Source organism: Artemia franciscana, chromosome 19, assembly GCF_032884065.1.
Source record: "Artemia franciscana chromosome 19, ASM3288406v1, whole genome shotgun sequence".
Taxonomy (NCBI): domain Eukaryota; kingdom Metazoa; phylum Arthropoda; class Branchiopoda; order Anostraca; family Artemiidae; genus Artemia; species Artemia franciscana.
The window spans coordinates 7,004,921-7,017,882 of NC_088881.1; the positions used below are offsets into that span (position 1 = coordinate 7,004,921).

Below are 12,962 nucleotides of genomic sequence, written 5' to 3' on the forward strand. Positions count from 1 at the left end.
GTGAGAAAATGTTGTAGTAGAGGATTTAAAGTAAATCAAACCTTCATCAGATAGGGTAAAATGTGAACCTTTCAGTAGAATGGGGTAGAGAAGGAGCATACATGGCTGTTTTGGCCTCAAGTGACTTAATTGTTGCATTGAGCTGATAGCAATAGCAGCATTTGGACTTGAGCATTTGAACAAGTGGAGGTGCTTATAAATTTTTATCAGGGCATAATTTAAGCATTAAGTTGATTCATGAGCATTATTTGCGTAACAATACGACTTACCAAGTTATGCAAAAGTCATTCTCCTCTGTAGGTATAAAGAAAGAAATAAAAAAGTTACAACTTACCTGGAAGCCCATGCTTTCAAGAACAACTTCTGGGGCATTCAATTCCAAAAACAGCATTATAAAAAGACGGTGGTATGGAAGCTGTTGAAATTCTCCAGCCCTACTTTCATGATCTAGAAGAAGAACGCCAGCAATGATACCAAGAACTTTATTTAGCAGATTCACCTTAGTTGTCGTATTGGCTGTGTCACCGGAGTGTTTCACCTGGAATACAATTAAAGTTACAAGTGGTCAATACAGATGGTATAAAACGTAAGAAAAGTCTACCACGTGGATTAAAATGGACAGATTAAAAGAAAAAAAAATTAGTGTTCATAAAAATTTAATTATAACGGTTTTAATACCAGACTCAAAATTGAATAAAAAAACAAGTTGTTACAACTGAAAGTAAGAAGCAACACTAAAACTGAAAGCGAACAGAAATTGTTACGTATATGAGGGGGGTTTCCCCCTCTTAAACAACTCACTCTTCACACTAAAGTCTTTGGACACTGCTTCTTACTTTCAGTTGAAAAAAACTTGTTTTCTTTTAAATTTCTGATCGTTTTTTAGATAACGCCAGGAAATCTGGCTCCACCTCCACAGAAAAAAAACCCCTACTCAAGGAGATATCATCTGAACAATTCAATCCTGGTGAATATTTACCCTGGACCATTACCTTAACATCTCCACCCGTAAAATTGAGTAGGTAAAGAGAAAGCAAGATTTACAGAGAAATTTCGTTGAAGAATTCTAGCAAATACCCCCAGCATAAAATTTTCCCTAAAAAGTTCACACCCCGGAAACTTCCTTCTCCATGGAAAATTCTCACCGTGCAAAACCCCCCCAGCGGAAAATTCGTTCTCCCCTCTCCATCCTAAAAATCTATGCATACTTCCCAATAACAAATACTATAAGTAAACAATGAGGAAATTTTTTAACTTGAACAACCTTCCCCAGGGGCTGTAGGGGATTATGTTATCTCCAAAGACATAGTTATTGGGCCTTTTAACTATGCTGAACAAAATAGCTATATCAAAATTTTGATTGGACAATTTTAGGAAAAAATTGGGAGGGGGTCTAGTCGCCCTTCAACTTTTTGGCCATTTAACAGAGGCACTATAACTTTTAATTCCCGTTAGAATGAACCCTCTCCCGATGTTCTAGGCCCACTAGGTCGATACGAAAAAAAAGAAATAAACACACATCCGTGATCTATTGAACCGGTTCGCTTCTTTTGATTACAGGAAAGACCGTGTACACCATAAAAAAATTCTTCATCCAATTTTCATACCCTGCCAGTGTTCGCCTGTTCAAAACCTACAGAATCCACAAACAAACTGATGATTACAAATCTGAGGCTAATATTGCCATATAAACATACAAAATCAAAATAAGTCACCACGGAACATCAAAAATTCTTCAGGTGAAGAGGATTTCAAGTCCCCAGCTCATGAGGAACTAAACTTAACCCGTATGTCAAACAATTAAAATGGAACCCCTCTCAAATAAGTATCCTGCAATAGAAAATATAGTGTCTCTTAGCAAAGTCAAACTGGACGAGATAATAGCTTTTATTTTAAGAAACGAAAAAGATATAATATGCCTCCAGGAAACAGGTCTTCATAATGTGATAAAAATCCAAATAAAAGCTTTTGAGATATACAGGGAAAATACACCTACCCGAAGAAAGGGAAGTGATGTAACGCTTATGATAAGAAAAAGGAGCCCATTCTCGATTTTTTTGTTGGGGGGGAGGGGGTACAAAAAACTTTAAGAAACGAATCAAAAATGTGTTTAGATTCATTTTTGTCACGTTTTTACGAGTTGGAGAAACATTTCAGGAGGGCGGTCAACCCCCCTCCCCCCCTTGCCGGAGCTCTATGGTGGCTGAAAAGGTATATTCTAATGAAGTTGATATAATTGCAATTGAAATCCTACAACATGATGGAAAACTGCTTATGGTAGTTTTATTTTACAACCCAAATGGAAGGAATACTATATTTGAAGTGATAAAAGAAGAAGCCCAGGACATAAAACCACAATTCTGGGATATTGTAATGCACGCAGCTATCTATGGGAAGACACTAATAGATTGAATTTGGCAGGGGAAAAGCGTAGAGAAAGCAATTCTAGAACAAAATTTAATGGTTATTACACCATATGGTTTAAAAACACATCACAACCTAAAAGAAAAAAGGTATGGAACAAAAGGTTCAAATAGCCCCATCTGAGCTTTTGACAAAAATAAATATTAAGCTGATCCCAGAATTGCAAGCAGACCACAGTACCATTCTCACCCATTGGAGATGATACTCCAATCCAGCAACATATAAATTCCAACATTACAAAGCAGACTGGCCAGTCTTCAAACAATTTCTGGAAAAAGAGGACTATTCAGAACTAGAGAGGCTAAGTAGTCCCTCTGATAGGGCCCAAGCATTGACTAATAAAATCCTAGATGCAGCAGAGAAAGCAATACCCAGAAATTCATCACAACCACCCTTAAGATGCTAATTTAGGAAACCAGAGATATAGTGGAATAGTATCACAGAAGTTCAGCAGAACCGTTTCAACAGAACTGGGGCTCTGGGAGGCTTTATAGAGATAAAAAGAACAAAGGCAAAAGGCAAGAAAGTCATAGAATGATAAAAAGACAAGCAAGATCCACCTTTTTTGAAAAATCAGATGCAAATACCCCCATAGCCCAAGCACAGAATCTTATTAATAGAATGGCCGGCAAGGAGGATGAGCTGAAAATATCTCTATACCTCTACTCTCAGTTCACGGGAAAATAATGGAAAATAATGGAAAATACGATCCAAACGAGACTAGGATGGTTTGCAAAAAAAAACATATCTTCTCGCAATCACAATCAGGCTTTAGAAAGCTTGACGCGATCATTTGCCTTGAAGAAGCCATCTGATCAGCCTTTTCTACTAGTCTTGTTGGCGGACTTCGAAGACGTATACGGAAATGTAGCCGAAGACAGGTTATGTGCAATTTCCAGGTAATGTCCTTTAAAATGGACTTCCCTGACCCATTAATTCATTTTAATTGGAATTACCTAACCGACCAATCTCTCAGGGCTCGGATAAATCAGACAGTCTCATCGGTCTAAACACTTGAGGTAGGACTACCCCATGGATCTCACCTTAGCCCTCTGCTTTTTCTGCCAATGATATCAAAATTTCAACTTTAAAGTTCAAAAATATTCAAAAGGGAGTTTGCTGATGATGTCACTATTTGGGAATGTGGAGACTCAAATAAAGATTTTGAGACTAATCTAAAAAACTTTAACAAGAAACTTTCTCACGAGCGATGTCCCTTCCAATATCAGCCATTAAAACGAAACCAGCAGTCTTCCATAATGAACCTTAAGCCCGAATACCAGAGCTTTACATTAAAGGCTCCCAAATTAATTTTGAAGCTAACTCTATGATTTGAGGATTAACCTTGGATCAACGGCTCACCTGGAATGCTCAGATTAAAGCTGTGAAGCGGTCTTGGGTGAAAAAAAAAATGAATCCTTAGACAACTCACGTCTTTCTCCTGGGCAAATTCTTTCTGCTGAATTTTTATGAGAGGTTCATTAGGTCGGATATTGATTATGGGCAGATAGTATACATCAATTGTAGTAAAACCACCATAGCAAAGCTAGAGACTCCAAAATATATCTCTTAGAATTTCTTTGGAGTTTCACTACCACCCAGAGGGAGATGAAGTTTACTAACTAGCCGGAAACGGAGCCAAATGCTACCAGTAAGATACTTTAAAAGGATTCAGGCCTATGGCTCACAGCACCAACTGTAACGGTTAACATTCGGAAAAATGTGTTTTCTATCTTGAAGAAGAATTAGGGCATGGGATACTTTATTTCCAATTGCCCAACCTGGCAAAATTACCAATTATCTTTCCATTGTCTGCCGTTTCCTCCGACATGGAGGGTACCCCTTGTTAAAGTATTCTTCTGACTAATTGGTGAAAGGAAAACAAATATCCCTCAAGAAATAACTCAAGAGGAATTTTAAAAAATTAGAGCAAAGAAGTCCCATAATTTTTAGGAAATTTATACAGACGGATCTGTGCAAGCAGGTAAAGCAGCTGCTGCCCCAGTCATCCCCAGCTAAACCTCCACATCTCGAAACTGCTCCCTCATGGTTTTTCTATTCTCACGGCTAATATAATTGCAATATAGAAGGCTCTAAAGTCCACAGACGGAGACGTGCATCAGTTACGAGAATTGATAATAGCCCTTAGCAAAGAGGGGATCGAACTAGCTTTCCAACACGTCCCCAGCCATCAGTCAATATGTTTTAACGAGGAGATTGACAAAACGGTAAGTCATGCAATTCAGAGGTCTTCTGGAATCTGTCAAAACTATGCATCTACCACCCGTACGGATGCTCTGAGACGTAGAAATTGCAATTTACTTCACTATAGACCGTTGAAACTGATATTCAAAGACCGCAGGGCTGACTTGGCGTTTCTAAACATTAAGAACCAAGCAATGATTCTCCGGAGGGAAGAACTCCTATGGAACGAAAACCTAAGCCCTCTCTGCCGCCAAGGCGCATTAACAGTGGATACTATTCAGCATCTCCTGTTTGAATGCCCGAAGTCAACAACAAATTCCGCTAAGCTTAAAAAAAACCCTAAGAAGACCTTCCATCTCAAGAAAAGATGGGGACTTCCGAGGGCTGATTGAATTCTTCTTAAGTCTCAAAATTTTGTAAAAGATCTCTTGAAAAGATAAGATGAAGGGTCGACATGCAGAAGAAGCGCAGGGTCCTGTAGCAAGAGATATAGGGATACATGCCTGGGGGAAACGTTAGCAAGATCTAATGCTTCCCTTTTTTTGATCTTATGATAGAGCAAAGTAGTTTTCTTTCTCCCATTAGAAGTATAAAATCAATGTCATGGAGGAGCATCAACCAACTTCAAAGCCACAAGGACCCAGAATGATGCGAGTCTTCGAGCGTTTTGCAGAAGAAGAAGTGATAATTTACGTTTGTTAATTCACTTTTAATTTCATATTTTATCTCTTAAAACAGCTTATACATTGAAGTTATGCGTATTATAGTACTCTCATGTTATTGGAAATACATTCTAAGACCATTAACCTTGTTTTTCTCGCCTATTTCATTTTATTTTACATTTATTATTTTTTCTTCTTTGTTTCATACATCATTTGATATTATCATTTTGCGTCAGTGAGTGCACTATTTCAAAATAGAAAATTTTGAACTTGGTTATAATTCACGCTTGTTTATTCAATTTTTAATTTTATGTCTTATCACCTGAAATCATTAATATATAAAACTAATCGCATTTTAACTGCTTTGATATCATCATACTAAATGCGTTAACTTTTAATATGACACTGTGCGTCATATGCGTCATAAATGCGTTGAAACTAATGACACTGTAAATTTTCACCAAATTTCTTAGTGATTCTGTTCTTTTTTATTTGTTAAAATTTTAAGAGACATATAAATACATACAGGATTGAAAAAGGCCATTAGTTATAGCACCTGAAACACCTAAAGTGTGTCTTTTAAACTAATTTAGTCGTCAAACCAGGATAAAAATTCATCATGCGAAAGAATGGATATGGATACATACTCTATTACGTCGTTGTTACACTTCTTATTTTGAGTTTGCTATTCTATGTTGATATGGTTTCATTTTTTTCCTCTTATGTGCTACTCCTCAATTTATTTGTTTATGAGGGAAATGAAATTAAAAAAATAATACCAAATTTTGACTTTGACCCTTTATACTGACCTTAACTATTTTAAATTCTTTGAATAATTTATTTCTTGACTAAGTTTTTTGTTGTTTTTTTTCTTTTTTTTTAAGCTGAAAAAGTACAACCTATTCTTCAGTTCTGTGGCCTTATTTAATTCATTTTTCTAACCTTATTTTTTTTCAGGATATGCAGAAGATTTTGGGCCTAAATAGTTGACATATTCATTTTAAAAGTTTAAAGACAGCCTGTATCGTGGTAAGCTACTTATGTTTTTTTTTTTCGTGTTAATAGTAAGGGTTTCTTTAGGTGTTTGAAAGAGACAAAACCAATTATTAAGCCCTACTTCCCTATTAACCTAATTGGGGTAATAAATCCATGGCTTCAACTTTCTAATAAAGAAGGGGACATGACTTACCAAAAGTGCTATAAGTCTTGCAAAAGCATCCAAATTGTGGAAACACTTTGTGCGCGCAATGGATGGAGAACTTGCTGGCTCTGAAAGGACGCGGTAACACATATTCACACAAATTTGGGTGCTCAATCTAAAGAATCTTGTTACAATATCATCACTCTTCAAAATTCCATGTAGGTTCATCTGATGGATGAATACACCAAATGCTTTGCCAGAATCTCTTCCACCTTTAACAAGAGGAAAATATCCTATTAAAAATCTTTAGCTATTTCAAAGTTCTATAATTGTTTGGTTAAAAACCTAAACGGTGAGAGAGGCATCATTGTCTAGGTGAATTCAGATAAAAGGTCTAACTGGACTTGCACGCGTAAGCACATTTATCTGGTAAGGTACGCGGTTAGGCATGAAGTCAGGCCAGACATACACGTGAAAGCCAGTCTTAAGATTTTAAAAATCTTTAGCTATTTCGAAGTTCTATATTTGTTTGGTTAAAAACCTAAACAGTGAGAGAGTCATCATTGTAAAGGTGCATTCAGATGAAGGTCTAACTGGACTTGCACGCATAAGCACATATATCTGGTAAGATATAGATATATCAGATATATCTGGTACGTGGTTAGGCTATGAAGTCAGGCCAGACATACACGTTAAAGCCAGTCTCAAGATTTAAGTTCTTCAAGCTTTTGGTATGTTATCTTTCTACAGTCCTTCGGTTTCATTTTTCAACGTAAGGCGACAATTTTGCTATCATTCGATAACTAGCATTCAGCTTTATCCTTCTACCGACTCAGATTTTGGAAATTTACTTTGCATTTTTAAATTGAAAAATATGTTGAAAATTGGTTGAAATGTTTGAAAAAAGGAAAACCTAACTATTTCTCAAGCACGTTTTGATTATTCTCTAAAAAAAAAGTCTAAGTTATACCCTAGTTTTGGCTAGGCAAATGAATAGATCTGAAAGTAATAAATCTAATGACGTAAATCAGATAAGATGTTTATTCAAAAATTAGGCTACCACAAACCGAGGTGCGCCGAGTTCTCGCTTCAAAGTGAAAAAAGTATCTTAAGTTAGTTAGTTAGCTAGTTAGAAAATCACACATTTTGCAGGAATCATAAACTTTAATCACATATTAAATACGTTGACATAAGAAACTTCTTCGGTGGACAGCGTTTACCCCCCCCCCCACCGGAAAATACCCCTCACGGAAGATCCTCACTTGAAAAATACCCCTCTGAAAAATACTTCCTCCCTCCTCAGCTGGTTTATCTTCAATCACTTTCGAATTACAAAAAAGGACTTAGAAATAATTTCTGATCTAGTGAGTACCTTCGAAGTTTCTGCGACCATGAAAGGGGAGGTGCGGATAAAGAAGGAGTAGCGCCCCTCCGATACGGAATAAATTCTGCTCATTTTGGGGTTTAATGTTACTCTTTACTTTCAAAATAACAGCGTGGACCAGAAATATTTCCAGATATCGTAAGGGAGTAGTAGGTAATTTCACATTTTTTTTAAGTTTCTTTTGTGACCCTCCTATCTCGATACCCCCAAAACAAAATCCCAGTTATAGCCCCGATGATCATATATCCATTTCTACCTCCACCTTCCCCTCGTCTCTTTCTTAGAACTAATTCTGGATTTATCTGATGGTTCAATGAGAGCTAGGATATTTTGGCATTAAAATGCACCCTTTGAAGTATCTCCCTCCCTCCCAAACTACAAAACAATCAGAGAACCTCATTTTAGAAGTTTAAGAACCTTTTTAGGTTTTACAATTTTTTCATTGCTTACATATAGTATTTGTTATTAGGGAACATACGGGCATGTTTCGCGGGGGTTTTCTGCAGGGGAGGGGATTGTCTGGAGGAATTTTCAGTGGGGAGTAAATTTCTGGAAATATTTCCTTTCAGCGAGGGTGTACTTTTTTGGGGAGGAAGTATTCCACAGGGAAAAGGGTAAATTACGGAGGGGGGGGGTAAACGCCTAGAACCACTTCTTCATATGATGATTTTGAAATCCTAGAGACGAAATTCTAGAATCTAGAACTGAGTGCTTTGCTGTGACTTGCTTCAGCCAAGCACTGAGTTGTACGTGCGAATGGAAGCAGTCTGGACTCAGACATGAAGTCCGACACAGCATATAGAAGTCAGACTAGACGTTGAAGTATACGCCCCTTAAAGACGGGAACAGAGACTAGTTTCTATTAAGAGTTTTTAGTTCTGCATAACTAAGCAATATTGTATTGAATGATGCTTCTGTCCACGGAGAAGAATAAAAAAGCTTATTAGAAGATACAAAACTGTACTGAATGATGCCTCTGTCCAAGGAGAAAAATAGAGAATTTATTTTAAGAGACAAGATCGTACTGAACAATGTTTCTGTCCAGGGAGAAAAAATAGAAAACTTATTAGAAGAGACAAGATTGTATTGAATGATGTCTCTGTCCAGGGAGAAGAATAGGAGAACTTATATGGAGAAGAGACAAGATTGTGTTGAATGATGCTTCTGTCCATGGAGAAGAAGAGAAGAACTTATTAGGAGAAGAGAAAAGAGAATACTGAACGATGCCTATGATCAGGGAGAGAAATAGAAGAACTTATCAAGAGAATAGACAAGATTGTAGTGAACGATATCTCTGTCCAGGGCGATAAATTGAAGAGCTTATTAGGAGAAGAGACAATATTGTACTAAATGATGCATCTATCCAAGGAGAAATAACAGAAGAGCTTGTTAGGAGTGGAGACAAGGTTGCACTAAACGATGCCTCTGTCAAGGGAGGAAAATAGAAGAACTTATTAGGAGAAGAGACAAGATTATATTGAATGACGCCTCTGTCCGGGGAACGGAATCGGAAAAAAAAAAGAAGATAGAAAAATAGAAGAACTAATTAGGAAAAGAGACAGTATTTTATTGAATGACGCTTCTATCCATGGAGCAGAATCGGAAAACTTATTAGGAGAAGAGACAAGATTGCATTGAATTATGCCTGTGTCCAGGGAGAAATATATAAGTTTAGTTCTTCCACTTTGTATATGCTTCCACATACATATTTAAAATCAACATCTGGGTGGGGGGGGGGGGTTACTTATAAAATTTTCCATCTTGTTTTCGGGCTTTTCAAGAATAGCTGGCTTTTTTTTAATATGGTAAAGCATTTGCAAAAAAGATACTTGAGGAATATCATGGCTAGTCGAAATTCATTTTAATTAGAAAATATAACGTTGTAGCGAAGAGGACAGAAACATGTGAATGATAATCTAAAGTCCATAATTGACGAGTAGATTCAAAAACCTTTTGAGGGGATCCAAAAATTTTTGCATGTACCAATGGTACACTGTTTAGGTACACACCTTAAATATTTCACCTTTACACTTTTAAGAATCTGATTCTGTGAATAGCTATAAAGTAAAACTTATTTTCGCTTTCCTTTGAGTTAAAAAACAACGTTAGACACAATCACTCAGTTCAGACAAAAAGATATACATGAACCAGATTTTCTCAGTTCAGGGCGAATTATGGTTGGAAGAAAATTTAAAATTAAAACTTTTAAAGCATAACTTCATCCTGAATGAGAATTCAAATTTATAAGGAAGTTTTACGTTTTTTTACCAAATATTGACAACTAATTGGCATGTATATTACACAACTAGGCATAATACCAAAAACCAAAGTTTTAAGGACAACTAGAAAAGAAAGCAAGAATGTTTCCCTGACTTTTTTACAGACAAAACCATAATGATTTAAAATCTGAATAAGAATGTAAAACACACAAAATGATAAATGATTTTATTTGACAAAAAAGAGAAAATTTTTGTTGCATCTGCTAAGAAAACCCCCTAGGGCTTTTTGGCAGCAGGTGGGAATATTCTATTCTAGATATTTAAAAAAAAAAACTATTTTATATTAAATAGTATTTATATAGAATTAATACTAAAAGACTTTACATTAATAATATGAAGATGCGCTATACGAAATGTCTGATTTATCTTGGTCATGACAAGAGCCAGATTCAGCTCAGGACCAAGTCGGTGACAAATGACTTAGCTCATCTTCGGGATAATAAAAAAACACTTAACGCCATCTAGCAACACCCACATCACAAAGCTACTTACTACTAAATAAAAAAAAACACTGTTTAATGTTTTACTTTTATCCCTACAATTACTTTTGCTTTCTACTCAACTGGATATAAGATGCAATGCAATTTATTCCCCTCGGAGTGTTTTTCGTTGTGTATGAGCACACCCAAACTTGATACGCAGCTTCTGAGCAATTACGTGGCAACAGTGACATTAAACAGGTGTTTTGATGCCAAAAGTGAATTACAAATATTTGGAAATGAATGTTTATAATTAAATACTAGTACAAAACTAATTTTACAATAATCCGGATTTTGTAGTAATTCAAAGGTTTTACAGTTCACAGTTTAGATGATACCTAAATGGTAAAAGATGTCCTTATTTTTTTACTTTGAAAAATTTGCAAGACAATAGGGACCTTTTGATTTGATTTTAGTTGCCTAGACACTTTTTATTTTTAATTAAATACTAGTACAAAACTAATTTTACAATAATCCGGATTTTGTAGTAATTCAAAGGTTTTATAGTTCACAGTTTATATGATTCCTAAATGGTAAAAGATGTCCTTATTTTTTTATTTTGAAAAATTTGCAAGACAATAGGGATCTTTTGATTTGATTTTAGTTGCCTAGACACTTTTTATTTTTAATTAAATACTAGTACAAAACTAATTTTACAATAATCCGGATTTTGTAGTAATTCAAAGGTTTTACAGTTCACAGTTTAGATGATTCCTAAATGGTAAAAGATGTCCTTATTTTTTTATTTTGAAAAATTTGCAAGACAATAGAGACCTTTTGATTTGATTTTAGTTGCCTAGACACTTCATTTTTAATTAAATACTAGTACAAAACTAATTTTACAATAATCCGGATTTTGTAGTAATTCAAAGGTTTTACAGTTCACAGTTTAGATGATTCCTAAATGGTAAAAGATGTCCTTATTTTTTTACTTTGAAAAATTTGCAAGACAACAGGGAACTTTTGATTTGATTTTAGTTGCCTAGACACTTTTTATTTTTAATTAAATACTATTACAAAACTAATTTTACAATGATCCGGATTTTGTAGTAATTCAAAGGTTTTACAGTTCACAGTTTAGATGATTCCTAAATGGTAAAAGATGTCCTTATTTTTTTATTTTGAAAAATTTGCAAGACAACAGGGAACTTTTGATTTGATTTTAGTTGCCTAGACACTTTTTATTTTTAATTAAAGACTATTACAAAACTAATTTTACAATGATCCGGATTTTGTAGTAATTCAAAGGTTTTACAGTTCACAGTTTAGATGATACCTAAATGGTAAAAGATGTCCTTATTTTTTTACTTTGAAAAATTTGCAAGACAACAGGGAACTTTTGATTTGATTTTAGTTGCCTAGACACTTTTTATTTTTAATTAAATACTAGTAGAAAACCAATTTTACATTAATTTACATTTTCTAGTAATTCTAGGATTTTACAATTTACAGTTTATATGATACCTAAATAGTATAAAATACTAAATAGTATATATATTATTATTTAAAAATTTCGATTCTATAATCACACTACGTGAAACTTTTGATTCAATAATTCTGATATCAAAACCATAAACACACTGTCAGAGATTAACTTGGGTCAAAGGCCTTACCAGATGGCGAGTGATACATAACAATCCATTCATGAAGCAATAGCTCTGTTTTTTCGTCCAATCCAGGTGGATCATCAAATTCTCTTGCCTGAGAAATCCCAGAATGGATCATAGCCGTCGAAGAACCCGGAGCACCACCCGTTTTTTCCGGATCTTGCATCGATTTCAAATGTTCAACCAAAGTAATTACTGCTTCATTGGGCTGTCGGGTCTGCGTAGCGACGCGAATCAACATATCAATTGAATTAGGTAAGTCATTTTCATTTAGCAGAGTTCCACCGCTAGGCACTTTACCATTGCCTTCGACGAGATAAAAAGTGATCACTTGTGTTGCAAAAATGCAACCAGTTAGAAGGGATGCAACTGGATTCATCCATCCTTCAAGCAATGTTGCCAAATATACATCAAATTGGGGTAGGCTTATAAGATGGGCAGAGAGCAAACAGTGAACAACGTCAAGGTTGAGCCGTAGATCTTCACGAAGGTCAATATAAAAGCGAGTCACCTAAGCAATAAAAAAAATTAAATGAAATATAATATAAATATAGCCTATACATATATATATCCCCCCCAATATATACCCAATATATACATAAATATGGTATTGAAATCGGCAATTGTCTAGGAATCAAGACGACGAAGTGGAATCGGGATTAGAATCAGAATGGTGAACAATTCTGGTATCGTGTCAGCCCTAGTTTACAGATTTCCCTTTTGTAGGTAATTCGATATTGTCAGACAATTTTCTTTTTTTTTGCCAAATTATCCTACACTA

General features: G+C 35.3%; 1 protein-coding gene across 3 annotated transcripts in view; it reads right to left on the bottom strand.

Annotated features, from left to right (window-relative positions):
* LOC136039232 (CCR4-NOT transcription complex subunit 1-like) overlaps positions 1-12,962 on the bottom strand; it is a 41,498-nt gene that overhangs the window by 3,018 nt on the left and 25,518 nt on the right. For 2 of the 3 annotated variants that reach the window (XM_065722776.1, XM_065722777.1), the window contains exons 4-6: positions 12,188-12,692; positions 6,481-6,704; positions 335-538 (exon numbers count right to left, since the gene is read on the bottom strand). In XM_065722776.1, the coding sequence (XP_065578848.1) occupies positions 335-538; positions 6,481-6,704; positions 12,188-12,692 (933 nt within the window). Of the gene's footprint in view, positions 1-334; positions 539-6,480; positions 6,726-12,187; positions 12,693-12,962 lie in introns of all 3 variants that reach the window. The other variant, XM_065722774.1, reaches the window with a different exon arrangement.